The sequence below is a fragment of the Danio rerio genome, chromosome 2, assembly GCF_049306965.1.
Source record: "Danio rerio strain Tuebingen ecotype United States chromosome 2, GRCz12tu, whole genome shotgun sequence".
NCBI lineage: Eukaryota > Metazoa > Chordata > Actinopteri > Cypriniformes > Danionidae > Danio > Danio rerio.
Genome location: NC_133177.1, coordinates 41,025,514 through 41,043,951, shown reverse-complemented (window position 1 = coordinate 41,043,951; position 18,438 = coordinate 41,025,514). Strand labels below are relative to the sequence as shown.

Here is an 18,438-nt window from a genome sequence, read left to right as displayed (position 1 = left end):
GCCATCATTCCGCCCAAGAAAACATTGATTGTGCAGTTTATTAATGACTATGAAGTGATCAGATCATGGAGTGTGAAGTTCAATTATCACATATTAGAGAATTTAAAGAGAAAATACAATTTTTGTTCATTTACTTTTTGATTTTGTGTAGCATTAGTTCTTTTCTGATTAATTTCTGATTAAGTGTGTGTGTGTGTGTGTTTGTGTGTGTGTGGGGGGGGGGGGGGGGTCGAATCACTTTAATGTTTAATGATTCTATACATAAGAAAATATTTTACACAATGATTATATAGGACTGCATTGAAATGGAAAACATGATCAAGCTGAGGATATTGCAATCTAATGCAAAGCAAATTCTAACCCGTTGAGTGTGTGTGTGTGTGTGTGTGTTTGTGTGTGTGTGTGTGTGTGTGTGTGGGGGGGGGGGGGGGGGGGGTCGAATCACTTTAATGTTTAATGATTCTATACATAAGAAAATATTTTACACAATGATTATATAGGACTGCATTGAAATGGAAAACATGATCAAGCTGAGGATAATGCAATCTAATGCAAAGCAAATTCTTACCCGTTGAGGTCTTCGGTTTCTCATGTGTCTCATCAGGAACCAGAGGAGCTGTGTGTCATACTGGTCACCATGACGAACGTTGTCTTCATCACGCTCTCGCTTGTTCTTCTTCATTACCTAAATAGCCAGGATAAAATGCAAAACATTTTAGTAAAACTATTAACAAAATACTGATTATACAGTGCTCAGCATGACTTTAAAAAATGAATATTTGTATCCATTTGTCAATGAATTTAAGCATTGTATTTTGATGCATTTAAACAAAACAGATTTATTACACAGATTTATTTATTAAAATAATATTTTAGTCACCAAACATATTTAGAAATTGAGAAATAATACATTTAAATTCAAGTAAACTATTACAAAAAAATTAAACCAACAAACCTTAAATTTATTTTTTGCTTCTCTTGATTTGTCCACTATTTTAAAATTTGTATTTAATATTTTTCTATAACGGGCGTAAGAGGTAGTGCTGTCGCCTCACAGCAAGAAGGTCGCTGGGTCGAACCTAGACTCAGTTGGCGTTTCTATGTGGAGTTTGTATGTTCTCCCTGCCTTTGCGTCGGTTTCCTCCGGGTGCTCCGGTTTCCCCCACAGTCCAAAGACATGCGGTACAGGTGAATTGGGTAGGCTAAATTGTCCGTAGTGTATGAGTGAGTGTGTGAATTTGTGTGTGGATGTTTCCCAGAGATGGGTTGGGGCTGGAAGGGCATCCGCTGCGTAAAAACTTGCTGGATAAGTTGGTTGTTCATTCCGCTGTGGCGACCCCGGATTAATAAAGGGGCTAAGCCGACAAGAAAATGAATGAATGAATTTTTCTATAACATAAATTGGGGTGTACTAGTTTTTGGAGGGTTTTTTTTCAGATTAGCTCCAGATTTGGCTTCAGTACGTACTAATCTAATGTATATGCACAAATATAATATTGTATAGCTTCCTATTAAAAATACGAATTAAAAGAGAGATTTGTGAGGGGTATAGTTATATTTTATATATATAAAAAGGAAATGATTTATATCATTAAAATGTTTTCTTCCTGTTAATCTTTATGGGATTTTCATACCTTGAAATGTCTAAATATTTTAAGATTTTTACAATCAGATGAAATCTTTGACAACATTAACGGATACTTTTATTTAACAAAGGAAGCACTAAAACAATCAGAAGTGACAGCAGTGAAGACTTTTAGACTGTCACAAAAGATTTCCATTTAAATAAATCTTCTGCTAAACTTTGTTTAAAATCTGCAGAAAAAAATCAGTTTTGCCATCACAGGAATTACATTATTATAGACAAAAATAAATAGCTTTGGTGAACATCAGAGATCAAAAACATTACAAAAATCACCTCATATTTAAATTGGTAGTCTAAATCTGACATAAATGAGGCCACTAAACCTCAAATGATATGCATTTCAGGATAAAGTCTGCAGCACATAATGTACCTCTTTAAGTCCCTTTAGTGTCGTGGGATTTTCAGCAGTGGGCGCCCACAGTTTCACATCATGATCCAAACCACTGGTGGCCAAACCGGGAAGATGAGGATGCGGCTCCAGACAGTTCACCTGAGCAAGAAACGAGAACATTACTTCCATATCAATTTGTAAACCAAAAATTAAATGATCAACCTTATTTTCAAGCATATAACTAATGTTTTTATCATCTGAAATAAGCTGTGACTATTTTAATAATTAAAACATTTAAAATGTGTTACAAATGAGACATACTAGTATATACAGTACACTACTACATGACCTACTCACCTAGCATAAGATGAGTTAGGGCTACTGGCAGCCTATTTTAAATTATTTACATTTGAATTAAATTTGTATATGCAAAAAGATTCATATTCATTTTTTAGGGGTGTAATGATACACCAATGCTATGGTTTGGTTCGTCATATTGGAGCCATGGTTCAATGGGTCTGTTTGCTGTGGGAGCAGAGCTAGTGGTGTGTGTCACCAACAATGTTAAAGAACAACAGATTCACTTTTAACTTAATTAATTAAGAAAATAAATTTATGAACTGGCATTAAATGTTTCTTTTTAGTGAAGTCAGGTGATCTGAATAAGCTAAAATGAAATACTTCAATAGCAGATGATTCAAAAATAAACATTGTACCATATACTTGGAATATTCAACGAAACCTTCACTTTTTACTTAAAGTAAAACTTTTACTATTTACTGCATACTGTAAATGACTGTAAGACAAGCATTTACACACATAAGATTGTTTTTGAAGACAGCAAAGTGACAGTTTCCAATAACATGCTGGGTACAGTCTTGAAAGAGCCTGTACCAAGCCTCTCCTCCTTCTGCTTTTATGCCTGTCACACATACTCCACCTGCAGTGAATGTTTAGTCAAGAATGCATTACGTATACACAAAGCACACATTTAGTGCACTTACTGTCGCCCATTTAACCAGCAGTTTTCATGTAAAATAATTTTGATTTAAATAAATGTAAAAATTGTGCTTTATAAAAACATTTTTAAACTTGCTAATTCCACAACTTGCGTAAATGTAGAACATTTTACATTTTAACTATATATGATGATGCTATTATAATTTTGCATCAATCAGTGTTCATTTTGTGCCACAAAAATCCTGCTTTACTCCCAATCCAGGACAGCAAAAATAAGACAAAAATAGACATGGTAAGGATCGCTTACTGCTGCAGATGCACTATGCAAAGAACACACTGCCGGACTGCAACTTCATAAAGTGTGAAAGCTGTAACCTGTTAACACGGACATGGAAAAAAAATACGGACTGCAAACGCACTGAAGTCGGAGTATCTGTGAAACAGGCTTCACACGCACACGCAACCACACACACTCCCTGGGGAGACAGAGTCTGTTTACATTAGGGTTTTGTTTTAGATCACATATTGCTGTGGTTATGCATACCACCCACATGACCTCAGACATTTGTAAGCACTGCAGAGCCTGTTTTGGTTTGTAAACTCTGGTTTACAACTTTTAAAAACTCCCTGATTGGGCCTTTTGGGTCATCATGTCTCCTTTATCATGCCCATCTCATATGAGCATCAGACTGAATTTTAGTTTCAGTTTCGTGCCAAAATACTCTCTGTCCTGTAACAATGACCCATGGAAATAAAAAGTGAAAGATAGTAAATGAGAGTTAGGAGTGCGGTAACGCAGTATGCTATGAGAGTATCGTGATGTGTACCCCGGGTGGTGTTCCATGGTTTGAATATTATTAGTGGTCCAATTAAATTAAAATAATTTATTTTCTAGATGTTGGTATCAAGTCTGTTAGCTTTAAGGATGTCTATTAGCTGGTGTGCTTCAAAACAGTGCAAAATTTGTGTTTAGTAGATATAAAACTGATATAAACATGTAAAGCTTGCAGTTTCTCACTTCTGCCGAAATTTTAAATGCAACACCTCATACTCTAGCTTCTTATCATTTTGACCAATCAAATGCTCTCAAGTATCTGAAATGCCCCGCCCCCTTCAAGATGCTTCTCATTTGCTTTTAATTTAATGCACTTGAACTCAACCAATCTCACTGACTGAGCTTTGATAAAAACTAAACGCTATCTGCATTTTTAAAAAAAGGGGTGGAGCTACTCTATGTCCCACCCTTTCTTCGTGTTTTAGTTAAGATTACTTCATACATCAAATAAAAATGCACAATTTAAAACCCTTCATGGGACTTTTAAGACATTTCTATTACAACAATGTGACCTGGTATGACTTTGAATCACATGTGACTTATTTTTTCATAAAATATGGCTTTTGATAATTAGCTTAGTAACATGACAGTATCGTACCACTCCTCCTCGGTCTCCCTCCATGAACTGAACCACCCGAGCAGAGTTCTTATCCCACAGGTAGATGTGTCCACAGTCACTGCCGCTGACAACAAACTCACTACAGGGACCATAGAAGTTAACTCCCTTCACTTGAGGAGCACGTTCCACAGAGAAAAGAGGAAAAGTAGGAAATGGTTAAAGACTGTAAAAACATGCATGCTAAAATGTTATACAAGTATTATGTCACAATTGAACCAAATAAAAGCGTTCAGGTTTGAAACCTGTAGCATTGTTGCGGTGGCCTTTGTATTTCCGGTGGTAATCTGCTCCATCACTGTGGCTAGAGTCGAAAAGGTAGATGTCCTCGTCATTGTAACTCGCCAGCAGCTCTGAAATGCAGTGCAACACACTTTGAATGCTGCAACATGTGAAAAGTTTAATAAAAGCCATGCAATAATACAAGAGCCATATTCTTAGCATATTACCTGTGCCATCATGGCTGTACACTAAACAGGTAATATTTGTTTTGGATTCGCTGGACACCAAGTGAGAGGGGCAAAACTTCTTAAGCACACCGTTATTATCATGTTCGTTTATCTTTCTCTGGTCATAGATCCTATCACATATGAAACAGGAAGAGACAGAATCAGTGAGCGATGCAGAACAGCTGCCCTTTTTGTCTTCTGGCAGCTTAACAGTGGAGAAATAATAGGATCATAGGGCTGGGCGATATGGCAAAAATATAATCTCGATAATTATTTTTCTGTATTGAATGATTAAATATATATTTCAATATAAGTTGTTAATGCTTCCCCTTTTAAAAGAGTATCCCAACCATGACTGAAGGCGAATACTGCAGACAGAAAAATAAAACGAGTGTACTAACCAATACTGGGAGACACAGCATGACCTATTTTCGGCAACCAAAAATTCAGTGAATCTCTAATATCAACACAATTCTAGATTCCTGTTGTTGGATGTATATGCAGTGTGATTGGCTGATCATTGGTGATGATTACGATCAAGTAAAAATGTCCAGAGCTTATCATCATTATCAACATAAATTGTATGGCCATTCAATATGATTTTGTTTATCAGCCCAGCCCAACAGGATCAGGTATGCTTGACAGCTTTCACCTTGAAATGTTGAAGACAGAGAAATAAAATGGCACTGTATATTAGGTCATGTTTTAAATCCCATAAAACAAGACACCACCACGACTGTTCATCTCACCTGACATACTGATCTCTGCCACCCACAGCAAAGTGATGTGTGTTGGCTGGGTTCACATAAATGGTGTATAGTCCCACCTTCTTTTCACCCTCCTTCACCACTACCAGTTTGCTGAGAATAAAAATAAATGGGAAAATGGTAGGTCAGTAAGCTAGAGTGTATACTTAATATAGAACAAAAGCATGTTATGTATCCTATGAATCACAGCCATTTCTTTCACTAAAATTATCCCCGACATAATACTGCATTTCTGCTGCAGAAAATTCCATAATGTTGCTGGAGCATAAAATATATATTTTAGGATAAAAAAATTAGTTCTGGGAGTAATTAAAATGTCATAAAACATTTTATGTTTACTTAAAATATCATTATTTTCCAACTATAATGTTTAAAATTATTACTTTTGTGGAGAAAAAAGAAAGAAAATATACATTTTTTCAAATGTAATTAACTCCTGTGATGGAAATATAGCATTTACTTCAGTCTTCTGCGTCATTTGAAACTTCATAATGTAATAAATTGGAAAAGTGCTCATGAAACTTTACATTTTTTGATCAATGTTGAAAAACTGAAGAAAAAACATAGTCCTGTTTTACACCACTTTAATATTATTGTTAAATACACATTAACTGATTATGTTTTTTTTTTAAAAATCTTTCAAGCCTTAAACATTTGAAATATAGCACGTTGTTAATTTAACAAATGCAGAGTTTTTTTTAAAAAGCCTCAATTATGGGTTTTTGAAAATGATCTTCTATGCAGTGTGTAACAAGTAAATGAGCACTTTCAGGTTTATATCTGAAACTGCACCGTGTTGAAAATGATTGATTCTTTTACGAAATAGTCGACTCAGAGTCAATTGAATAAATCGTATTGGGTTCGGAGCTTTTGCTTGAACGCAACAACATCGATACGGTACATCACCAAATAAGAAGTGGCGAAATGGTAAAACGTGAACGCAACTTTCCCATTAGACACTAGCAGAGTGCGGGGACTGATCATGATGCTAAGATGACGATCACTGACAGATGGAGATTCGGCTGCGGGGAATAGGTGGTAATAGTTTATTCTCACAACACCACCGCAGTACAGTATTTTTGATACAATAACCTACACTGCAACACGGGTTTCATTGGCGGTTTGCTATTAGAGGAAGGAGCAGCAGAGACTATTATGTATGGGACAGCCTACAAAATATGTATTAAATTGTGTGTCACCCCGAGCAGCTTGTAATCACTTATCTATTATAGATCTATGCTTATATTGTACCTCTTAGGTTAAAACTTCATGGGGCTATTTACATACTGCATCCAAAACCATGTTGAAAACGTGACTCATGCTCCTTCCAATTTACCATGCTTCTTACCAATCTAAACGACTAATAGACTAATATGTTGGTGTTTAACTGCATTGCTTTATTGCATTTCTGCATTGGGCTTTCATATACTCTGTGTGCTACTTCATAGCCATGGTGGGCATTACTCTCCATCTTGCGCTGAACACAGTCAACAAATCATGACAGACTGTGTCATTGGTTCAATCAGCACGATTAACATTGTGCTAAGGAGAACAAATGAAATTGCTGAACGAATCATATAGGAGTCGTTGAGATAATTAGGTAAAACTAAATGCATATTATAAGAAAATTAAAGTGTTTTTTTGACATTGCATGCATATCAGCCTGTTGTTAGAGACCCCAAAACCAAAACGACCTTTTATAATGCAAAATAGGGGCTCTTTAATAGCATACCAACAGAAAGCAAAATAATTAACAAGAGGCATTTCCCAAAAGCATTAGCAGTGTTGAGATGGACCACTGTCAAGTAAACCATATAATAGCATGAGACAGAAGCTTCCACTGACTCATCTAGCTGCTGACACAATTCTTTGTAGGATATCTAATCCTGCTCCTGTCGCTTGGCTGAAGTGCTTCATTTCTTTTCCTCTGGCAATTTTAGGGCTGTTTGTGACATGACTTTGCACTCACTTGGCAGGTCTGTCTAAACGCAGGTCAATGCCGAACACTACTGCATCTTCACCAGCAGAGAGGAAAGAGCAGGGAGAGTCTGGCTCCAGTGCAAGCTAAGAAAATAAAACAAAAGTCACAAGCATTCACATGTGATTTTTTGATTGCAATCTCTTTTTACATCTCGCCATAAACCCAATAAAACAATCGCTTTAGTTACAGAATTATTCTTCTGATTCTTTAAAAGATGTTGCACACTGTTGATTAATCAAACATATGCAACTGCACAGCTCCAAGCAGTTACAGATTTCAAAGCTGATTGGTTTAGGGTAACCATGGTTTAAGTATTATTTAATGCAAATCCACACATCATAATAACTGTTAGGTCTTAATCTTTGAATTCAGATTGTATTGTATTGTATTTCTGTCAAACAATTCAACAAAACTCATACCTTATGAGCTGCACCTTTATGCTGAGCCACTCTTTTGGTGTTCTTGCATCGTTGTGTGGCAGACAGTTCTGCCACTCTGATCTGTCCATCTCGGGCACACATGGCCAATGTGGAGTCACCGCTGTGTGGAAGGAACTTTGCCTGGGGACAGAATAATAAATAAAAGAGGGAAGTTTCTACATTTAAAAAAAAAAAGTGGTTTCTGTCAAACAAAAACACAACAGCAATTTAAACTGGATCGAAATGTACAGCCAGGTTAGATAGATAGATCTATACAATTTTTAATAATGCAAAGATTCTAAACTCTTTTAAAATACCCTAAAGCAGTGTTTCTCAACCAAGTTCCTGGAGAAACACCAGCTAAGCACATTTTCCCTGTTTCCTTAACCAAACATACCTGATTCAGGTCACCGGCTCATTAGCAGAGACTGAAAGACTTGTTAAAGGTGTGACAGACAAAGGATGCATGCAATGTTGGTGGTGCTCCAGGAACATGGTTGAGAAACACTGTCCTATAGCTTCTATTAAGGATGCATTCATTTTTCAGAATTTTACTTAATTTTTCAAGCAAATGAATGCTAATCTCTTGAATTTAATTACAATGAATCCTAAAACTGTTGTATCAAATGTATCCACAAAAATAATAGCCATTGTGTAGATTATCGATTATAATACATGTTTCTTAACCACCAAATCGGTGTTTTAGAATGACTTATAAAAGATCATGTGAAAGATCATGTGAACAAAAAAACTAATTAAGAAATAAAAATTAAAGGGCACCTGTTTTACCCCCTTAAAAGATTTTAAGTTTTATTTTAAAATAACGTCAGGTTATTTACTATACCTTTCAGAATCTGAGAAATTTGAGCTGTTAGGACATTGTAGCTGCTTTTGTTGTCTGTGCCTTTATGCAAATGAGCTGGTTCTTCCTACCCACCGTTCCCATGTTTGTGTAAGAGCCATAGAGATCTTTCTTTACTGCTCTGATGCATGCAGGCTTTACGAATACAAACAGCACAGTGACAGACAAGAAGGATGCAGATCTCCCTTAATACAGTAAGAATTTTCCCAAGGGTTATTTGATACATTTGATTAATCTGAGTTTGAGTTAATTCAAGCCTTTCTGTAATGATGAGTCACACACAATGTCATTGTAGAGTAGCACTGGAACAATTTGTAAAGATACACGTTAATATCCACTGTTGTACGGACATTCCTTACAAAATTAAACCCGATTTAATCCACAAACTGTGATTGAAGCGTCTTCTTTTATAATTGTACTGACACTATGCGACTGTGTTGTTGCTATTACATAGCGAATATACCGTCTATATTACAATCATTTTGAAAAATGTTTTAAACTTGTAAAACTCATTCTTGATCACATTTGATGATGAATGATTATTACAGAGAGCTGAACAGATCTTTTAATCCTATTTGCTTTGCGCATGTCCTGTCTTATGGATTATGATTATACGCGTTACTAGGGCTGCAAGTTTAATCGAAAAAAGATCACAATCTCGATTCGACCCTACACACGATCCTATTTCAGCTTTTTCTACAATTCAGCCAATTATATTATCAAGGTTAGGAGAGAAGAAAAGGCGTCCCCACAAGTCTTCACAGCCACATTGACACCTTAAAATGGCGTTAAAAGTGTCACATACTGTATTTATAAGGTATAATTTACTCAAAACGTAATTTCTGTCTTCATGTAATGATGTATTTACGATCGCGAAATCACAGGTGAGCTGAATCACTGTCTGTTTACTGCCGAGAATGCGCGTGCGTGCACGCAAATGACGCCTACTTCAGTGAACATAACCTGCATATGCCGTGAATAACAGGTAATGAAGTTTAAATAACGGTCAGTTTGTTGCACAGAGCAATCGTTTGAGAGCCGTGCGGGTGGTTTGATTTGCATGTAGATGTTTTTCTCACAGTGACAGCAGCCATGAGCCGCACTCTGAAGTGAAACCTGTGTGCACATTTAAATGAGCATATCGCATTTTAGAGTTATGATTATAAGTATTTGATGTTTTTTTTTCTTTCATAGCGAACACAAAGTGTTGTGCATGAAAATAAATGTTTAATGTGTCAGTATAACAACCCTAGCCTATATATATATTGGAAATATAATGGTCTAATAATGTTGACAGATGACAAGCACATGTCTTAAACACAATAAATCAACTTTATAATTATGAAGTTACAATCTGATGTCATCATTTTACTGTGAATTAACAAACAGGACATATTGAAAGCCTATTCAAGTCCATCACAATACAACATTTAGCATTTTAAGCAACACTATACCTACATATAGGCCTGGTATTATTGTTGTTCTACCATGTGTTTGAGAATTAACAATAATAATAGGCTAATCATATTAACCTTTATTTTACATTTACAGAATCGTGAGAAAGAATCGTGATCTTGATTTTAAGCAAAAAAAAAAAATCATGATTCACATTTTTGCCAGAATCGTGCAGCCCTGAGTGTTACTATGAAGACATGTTAATACGTGACTGTCAATTAATTTGTTGGGCGGGGAAAACACACTCTTATGTCACGTTGCGGTGGGCCTCAGAATTGTAGGAATTTTATTTTAACGCCACTGAATTATAAAAAAAATAAAAATAAAGTATTTTTGTATTTATATCTCTTATACCTTTATATATTTATATATATATATTATATATATATTTATATCTTTATATACCTACAACCGGTTCTGTCCAAACAGCTTCCAAAAGTCAATTTTCATCATTTTTTGTTAAAATATTCGCTTTGTCATCCCAGGAATCATTTATTTTACACACCATGTTATTTATAAAGTTTATTTAAATTTTGACTACTAAATTATTTTAAAAATGGCGAATGTAAAAATGAAGACCATCCTTATATTTTCAATTTGCCAATTGTCGCCTTTAGCAAAAAATGAAAATATATATAAATAACAAAAAAAAAAAAAACATTTAAAGTAACAGTTTACCAAACATGGAGGGGTAGATTGGTTTTAAACATAAATGTTTGAGAGAATCAAACACCTTTAACCTGCTGAACTGAGCTTCCTCACCTGGAAGACATTGCTTTTATGCCCACTGTCAAACTCCAGCTCTGCCTTTCTGCGAGCCCAGTCCCAGATGACCACGCGGAGGTCATCACTGCCAGAAGCCAGTCTGGTGCCAGAGGGGTTAAAGTGGAGGGTGTTCACACAGCCCGTGTGTCTCTCCAGACGTCCCTGCAACTCCAGCCTCTGCACCAGACCCCGCGCCCCACACACCTTCCTCACAAACTGCTGTGAATCCCGGCCGATCTCTCGGGCCCGTAGAGAAGGGATGGCACGCCATGAAGGACGACTCAGGTCACACAAGTCTGCTCCTAGCCACGCTTCCATGGCTTGCTCGTCTTCCTCCTCAACATCATCATCCTCCTCATTTTCATCGTCATCATCTGAACTGGAAGAGTGATGTGCGGCTCCACCGCTGGGTCGATTCCTCTTCCTGGCGGATCTCTTGCCTTCGTCTTTTCCCCTCCCTCCTCCTTCACTCTCTCGTTCTCCTTCTTCGGTGAGGGAGTACAGCCCACTGCCGTCCATGCTGTCAGTGTCCTCCTCTTCAGCCGGACCCTGCTTCTGCTCAGAGTCCGCCATCAGCTTGTCCTGACCAACCGCACTTCCCTCTGCAGCTGAATTCAAATTCGCTGTGAAGACAAAGAGTGACCAATTGGTGACATGCTGCTAATTTATTTATTGGTCAATGCGACACCAACGTTATACAAATTCCTAATCCAAAATCCAAAACCTAAAGTAACAGTTGTGCCCTTGTTCGTTATGTTCAAAATGAAAACATCCACTAACCCCTATAAGGTTTAGGGTTTTAAACTGATTTTACCATCAACAAAACACAAGCATCACACAGAGCCTGTCCATACTTCTCAACGCCAAAATGCAGCTGGTGCATAAATACTATGGAAGCATATGAGTAGCATAATTCAATTCAAAATATAATATGTAAAATGGCAATGCAATATGTTAAATGGCAATGTATTTCTGTATTTGAATTTGCATTTTCCAAGACATATGAGCAATGTTTGGTGCAGAATGAAAATGTAAATTAAATTACATTGTTTGCATTTCTCATTTCAAACACTGTTTTAATATGTAAATTGTATCCACATTTTAAAGCTTTATAAGTAGCAAAATTAAATTGAAAATGCTATACACAAACTGAATTTGATGTGAATAAAGTAAAAGCAGAAACTGTAGCAAAATGATCATTTAAATGTTATTTGTCCTAAATGCATTTTCACTCGCGTCTAGGAAATGCAGGATTACATTTTCAGCATAACAGCATGGAATGTGTGTAGCAAAATTAATTTTGAAATGTAATTCACAAAACGATAATGCAGTATGTAAATGGCAGTGTATTTCTGTATTTCAGTTAGCATTTTCCAAGACATATGTGCAATGTTTGCTGCAGAATGAAAATGAAAATGAAAAAAAACATAATGCATTTTCATTTAACACATCGCGACGAATGAAAGCCGATTTGAAATTGAAAATGCATTCTGGCCTGGCCACGCCCACAGACGGCCACCGTTGCTGCAAGGCAGGTTTTAGGTTATGTCGTCACAGCTGCAGCGAGGAAAATTTGGCAGCATAAACATGGCGAAGTCTGTTCCTCAGCGGCTTCGTGAAGCTGCACGAGCCCTCGAGCGTGAACTGAGAAATACTTTAGAAAGCCAATCACCTCCTAGCTCAGTAAACTTGGCTTAAGGTGTGATATTCGCGCACGCAGTTTTAGGGATCATCTGCAAATTACATCGATAGAACCTAAAGGGGCTTTAGCTGATGTGTACTGTATGCTTATGACAAGAGCTATTGCCTATTTCTGCATTGTATGTACCATATAGTTAGAGGTATAGTAGCTTTGCTACCTGTATTAAATCAGTCTGGCCTCTAACCATTTATTGGAATCTCCTGAATTTTTTTCTACTTTGCGTTACTGTGCGTTTTGGTTCTGTTGATGATTTGATAATTCTTATAATTTGCAGATGATCCCTAAAACTGCATGCGCGAAAATCAAACCTAAGGCCAAGTTTACTGAGCTAGGAGGTGATTTCTTTTCTAAAGTATTTCCCAGTTCTCGCTCGAGGGCTCGTGCAGCTTCACGAAGCCGCTGAGGAACAGACTTCGCCATGTTTATGCTGTCAAATGTCCCAAATTTTCCTCGCTGCAGCTGTGACGACATAACCTAAAACCTGCCTTGCAGCAACGGTGGCCGTCTGTGGGCGTGGCCAGGCCAGAATGCATTTTCAATTTCAAATCGGCTTTCATTCGTCGCGATGTGTTAAATGAAAATGCATTATGTTTTTTTTCATTTTCATTTTCATTCTGCAGCAAACATTGCACATATGTCTTGGAAAATGCTAACTGAAATACAGAAATACACTGCCATTTACATACTGCATTATCGTTTTGTGAATTACATTTCAAAATTAATTTTGCTACACACATCCCATGCTGTTATGCTGAAAATGTAATCCTGCATTTCCAAGACGCGAGTGAAAATGCATTTAGGACAAATAACATTTAAATGATCATTTTGCTACAGTTTCTGCTTTTACTTTATTCACATCAAATTCAGTTTGTGTATAGCATTTTCAATTTAATTTTGCTACTTATAAAGCTTTAAAATGTGGATACAATTTACATATTAAAACAGTGTTTGAAATGAGAAATGCAAACAATGTAATTTAATTGACATTTTCATTCTGCACCAAACATTGCTCATATGTCTTGGAAAATGCAAATTCAAATACAGAAATACATTGCCATTTAACATATTGCATTGCCATTTTGCATATTACATTTTGAATTGAATTATGCTACTCATATGCTTCCATAAAATACACTCTCTTTGTTTTTGTTTACTCCTTGTAGTTTTGAGAGCTGAGATGCATATTTTGGTGGTCTCTTACGCATCAATGCAAGATGCCAAAGGCCATTCTCACACTCTCACAGACACACATTTTAATTTGCTGTTATACTCCAACTAACTCTGTAAAAATCCAGAAACTAAACTTTTATTTGCACAGGCGTATAAAGGGTTAATGGTCATCTGATGATCAATAGTAAAAACTACAAATTTTACACCAGCTTAAAAGGGAAAACCACATAACAAATAAGTAGTAAATTTCCCAGAATGTATCGTTGAGGGTTTTTAAAATTTTCAAAGTGAACTATCCCTTTAAGATGTTGTGAAGCGAGATAAATTAAATGATTAGTTTAGTCATTCAATCACATCATATTTTGTCTTTCATGTAGAGATGCATTTTCATCATAGTTTGCATTTCTGTTTGATTTTTAGACACATTATCTGCCTCAAATAATCTTCTTTTTCTTTTTACACATTTTTAGAATTCATGTGCTTCTTAAGGCTGATTTATACTTCTGCGTCAAACACCAGCATATGCTACGGCGCTGACGCATAGCCCTTCGCCGTGGCCGTCGCTGACGTGCACCTCTCAAAAAAATGTAACTACACGTCGCAACAACGTGTAGCGCAAGCTCTGTGATTGGTCGGCTTGGTAGAGCTGACGAGTCTGGGCGGGACCGAGAGCCGAGCGAGCGGCGCTAGCCCAATGGAGTGATTGTTTACAAGTGTGGAGTCCCGTGAAGAAGCTCCAGATGGAAAGTTTTGTTTTGTGTTTACCACACAGTTAAAGTTCTTGCACGTCCGCCGGTTCCTGCCTCAAAGTGAGCGAGTTTGAGCCACTTGTACATCCAGGAAGTGTTCAGGAAAAGCAAAACAGCAGTGAAGAAACTCGACACAGAGGAACATTTACACCTCACTGCCAACTAGCGTTTCGGAAGTGTTAATGCAGACCAACACAGACAGCACGCAGAAGTATAAATGCACAGCTACGGGCGTTGCATGCGCCGCGGGTTACGCCGGTCACTTGACGCAGAAGTATAAACCAGGCTTTAGTGCTTTTTACAACAAGATCAAGCATGCGGACTAAATGGAAATATAGCTACTGAACACTGGTGTAATGGTTGCTGTGTAATTATTTACAGTGTAATTGTTTAATCATCAAATAAATTGCAGCTTTGCTGAATATAAAAGACTTTATTCATTAATTTTCTTGTCGGCTTAGTCCCTTTATTAATCTGGGCTCGCCACAGCATGAATGAGTCGCCAACTAATCTAACATACGTTTTACACAGTGGATGTCTTTCCAAGTGCAACCCAATACTGGGAAACATCCATACACTCATTCACACTCATACACTATGGACATCTTAGGACATGCAAGGGAAACCGGAGCACCCGGAGGAAACCCACGTGAATACGGGGAGAACATGCAAACTCCACACAGAAATGCCAACTGACCCAGCCGAGGCTCGAACCAGTGACCTTATTGCTGTGAGGCTACAGCACTACCTACTGCACTACCACATTGCAATAAAAGACTTTTATTAGATTACATTCAAGTGCATTAATAAGATACTACCGACTTTAAAGGTATCAATGAAAGTGTAAATGACATTTACAGTAAGACTACTGGTTTCCATACCTGACTCAGGACTGGCCTGGGCCTCTGCTACAGCAGATGCATCAGATGTTTCAGCCTCCCCTCTTCCTTCTCCCGGTTCTGGATCATCAGAACCACCTGATAAAAGTCCCAGACATAAAACAAAGTTGTTTTTGACATTAGGGCTGCACAATATCGTTTCAGCATTGATATTGCAATGTAATCACTCGCAATAATCAAATATATCACAAATGTACACAATGCTGAGTCTGGATTAAAATTTATCATTTCGCAAGTGTTTTTGAGGCCTGTGACTGAGGCATATGAGGGTTTTAAAAGTTTTTAGTTATAAGAAATTGTTCCATTTGTAACTTTAAAAAACTTAATAATGATATATTTCATCGAATTGTTTATAAAACGAAGACTATGAAGTATTATTTTACATGTGATTATTCAATTACTGCATGCCTGAATACATTTCAACTCCATTTAGACTGTTTATTTAAATAAAGGACTCCTACCAATTAATCTAAAATGATGAATTATTTTCAAACATTTATTAAACTGACCTAGTGTAATTGCATTCATATACATATTTATATACAATATAAATCGCAAAATTAAAAAATATTGCAATGTTAGAATTTTCCAATATCGTGCAGCCATAATCGACATCATGTAAACAGATTAGAAGTATTTCACCCAAGACTTTATGCAATCTTATGTCATTTCGATCCTTTTTGATTTTGTTTCATTGACAAAATGTGATTTTAAGAATAACTGAATCTGGCGCAAAGCAAGACACAACAGACCTGCTACAAATGAGAGGAAGATTATCAGTTTGGGAAGATTTAAATGTTGGTCTGGTCTTCATTCAAAGCTACGACATTGCTTCAAAAGTCATGTGAATAATATTGGAATATTTTATAGTGACATTTAGAAGCATGACAGTAAAAACATGGCTAATTTAATCCAAAAGAGAATATGATATTGATAATAAGAAATTATGGTCCACATGCTATTTCAAAAACACAAGGTTGGAACTAGGTTGCGAATTACAGGGGGGGTTTGGGAGGGGTCTGACCTAGGCATGGGTTGGTATAAGATTCTGGTGGTATGATAACCTTGGATAAAAATATCACGGTTCCATGATATTGTGAATATTGCTCTAAAATGTATTCTTTTGAAATGTCCCCTTTGAAAACAATATATTTTATTTTTTTAATAGTTAAACAATGGTTGGCTCTGATCTGTATCTTAAATAATATTATTAATAAAAATAATAAATAACATAAATATACATTTGACAAACCCTATAATTGTTCCTACCATTGCCAATGCATGTTTGCGCCAACACATTAATTTAGTGGTTTGAATCCAGCAAATCTAAAGCACCAACAGCCAGCGTGTTCACAAAACATGTTTCTTGTAAGATTTGTACCCCAGGTGTCCATAAAACTAGATGCATAATTTGTATTTTATTATACACTTGCTCACACATGGAAGGTAAAACAAAAATGTGCAGTCTTTCATGGTCATCCATTAATAGGTGCAAAAATGCAAACCTACACCGTGTGTTTAATATCACAAATGTCATTAAGAACCACTCAATCAATTTTCCTCAAAACAAAAACAAAAGTTTGGTTAATAAATTAGAAGTAATCTAATTAAATGTTTAACATTGGTTTACTGAAGCATATTACCGAACATAATCAGACAACTTAACCCCCACCAATAGTCAATGTATAATTCGCACCCTGGTTGGTACACCACCTAAATTTCATTTTTGGGAGAACAAATCCTTTTAATAAACAAGTAAACAAAGCAAAAACAAGTTGTTTACTTACCATTTGGGATGCTGGATTTACCACCTGTATCGCTCATTCTGTCTGACTGTCTCTTCTGACAGAAGAGACCTGAAGAAAAACAGAGACCATGTTACTTAAATCAAATCACACTTATGTATGTTCACCAGATAATCAATTACACTATATTTTACTGTCTATGAGGATACTACTAAAGCATATTAACAGACGGATTCTACTCATTGATGTCGATCAAAAAGCAAGTCTTTAAACTTGTAAGCACAACAAACACATGACTGCCATTCTGACACATTTAAAAGGTGCTGACCTCTTAGGCTGGCCGAGCTGACAGGATCCCTGACATCAGCTAATGGTGGCAAAATAAGCCTGCTTGCAAACTATGATAAATACTCTAATCATAATAGCATAACATTACCTAGTCTAATCGAGTCCACTGCAAACGTACCTTAGACAGCAGTTACCAATGTTTATGTTTGTGACAGTGCGCAGTAAACAGGCTGCGACTAGCTAATGTGCTAACTAATCTTAGCAATTGCTTTTGTGGCATTACCCTAGTCAAAAATAGAAAAGCTGCTGGCTAGTTTTGCAAGCGCACACACGGCGTTTGGCAAGCAAGCAGTGGCTCTTCAGTTTGAACAAAGAGATATATGTTGTCAAGTTTACAAAGCCGTGTAGACAGGTAAACATCGTGTAATCTGTCTTCGTGTAATCTGTCTTGCAGCCGTAACACCAGTTCGACGCGTCCACTGAGAGTCTGTTATGATTGTTGGTTCAAGCTGACAACATGTAAACACTTGTCGTAGCAAGAAAATGGAGAGCTAACTAGCGAACGGTGTTACCTCTAACGTTACTGTAGGCCCAAAGTCTCCGCACTTGTTAATCCTCTGCGCAGATTTTCCTTCCTTCACCTTTGAGTCAAGCGCAAACAAAAGCTCGACACATTAGTGAGATGTGCCCTCAACAACCTCACGCAGTGGCGATGCACAAAAAGCCCGCAGATTTAGCTCACGTTTTCGGTCGTGCCCGCAGTGTTTATGTTTTCACTGCCCTGCTTCGTTAGCACTTCT

At 36.8% G+C, this 18,438-nt stretch overlaps 2 protein-coding genes across 2 annotated transcripts in view; one reads left to right on the top strand and one right to left on the bottom strand.

Moving 5' to 3' along the window:
- The window catches only part of mbl2 (mannose binding lectin 2), a 199,369-nt gene that overhangs the window by 66,261 nt on the left and 114,670 nt on the right, over window positions 1-18,438 (top strand). The window lies entirely within an intron of this gene.
- Window positions 1-18,438, bottom strand: part of dcaf8 (DDB1 and CUL4 associated factor 8) — a 20,487-nt gene extending 2,049 nt beyond the window's left edge. The window contains exons 1-12 of the mRNA XM_021471269.3: window positions 18,211-18,438; window positions 17,393-17,461; window positions 15,588-15,683; window positions 11,083-11,708; window positions 8,004-8,144; window positions 7,573-7,667; window positions 5,586-5,696; window positions 4,837-4,967; window positions 4,633-4,740; window positions 4,370-4,500; window positions 2,016-2,135; window positions 569-685 (exon numbers count right to left, since the gene is read on the bottom strand). Coding sequence (XP_021326944.1) covers window positions 569-685; window positions 2,016-2,135; window positions 4,370-4,500; window positions 4,633-4,740; window positions 4,837-4,967; window positions 5,586-5,696; window positions 7,573-7,667; window positions 8,004-8,144; window positions 11,083-11,708; window positions 15,588-15,683; window positions 17,393-17,429 — 1,713 coding nt within the window. The 5' untranslated portion in view covers window positions 17,430-17,461; window positions 18,211-18,438. The remainder of the gene's footprint in view (window positions 1-568; window positions 686-2,015; window positions 2,136-4,369; window positions 4,501-4,632; window positions 4,741-4,836; window positions 4,968-5,585; window positions 5,697-7,572; window positions 7,668-8,003; window positions 8,145-11,082; window positions 11,709-15,587; window positions 15,684-17,392; window positions 17,462-18,210) is intronic.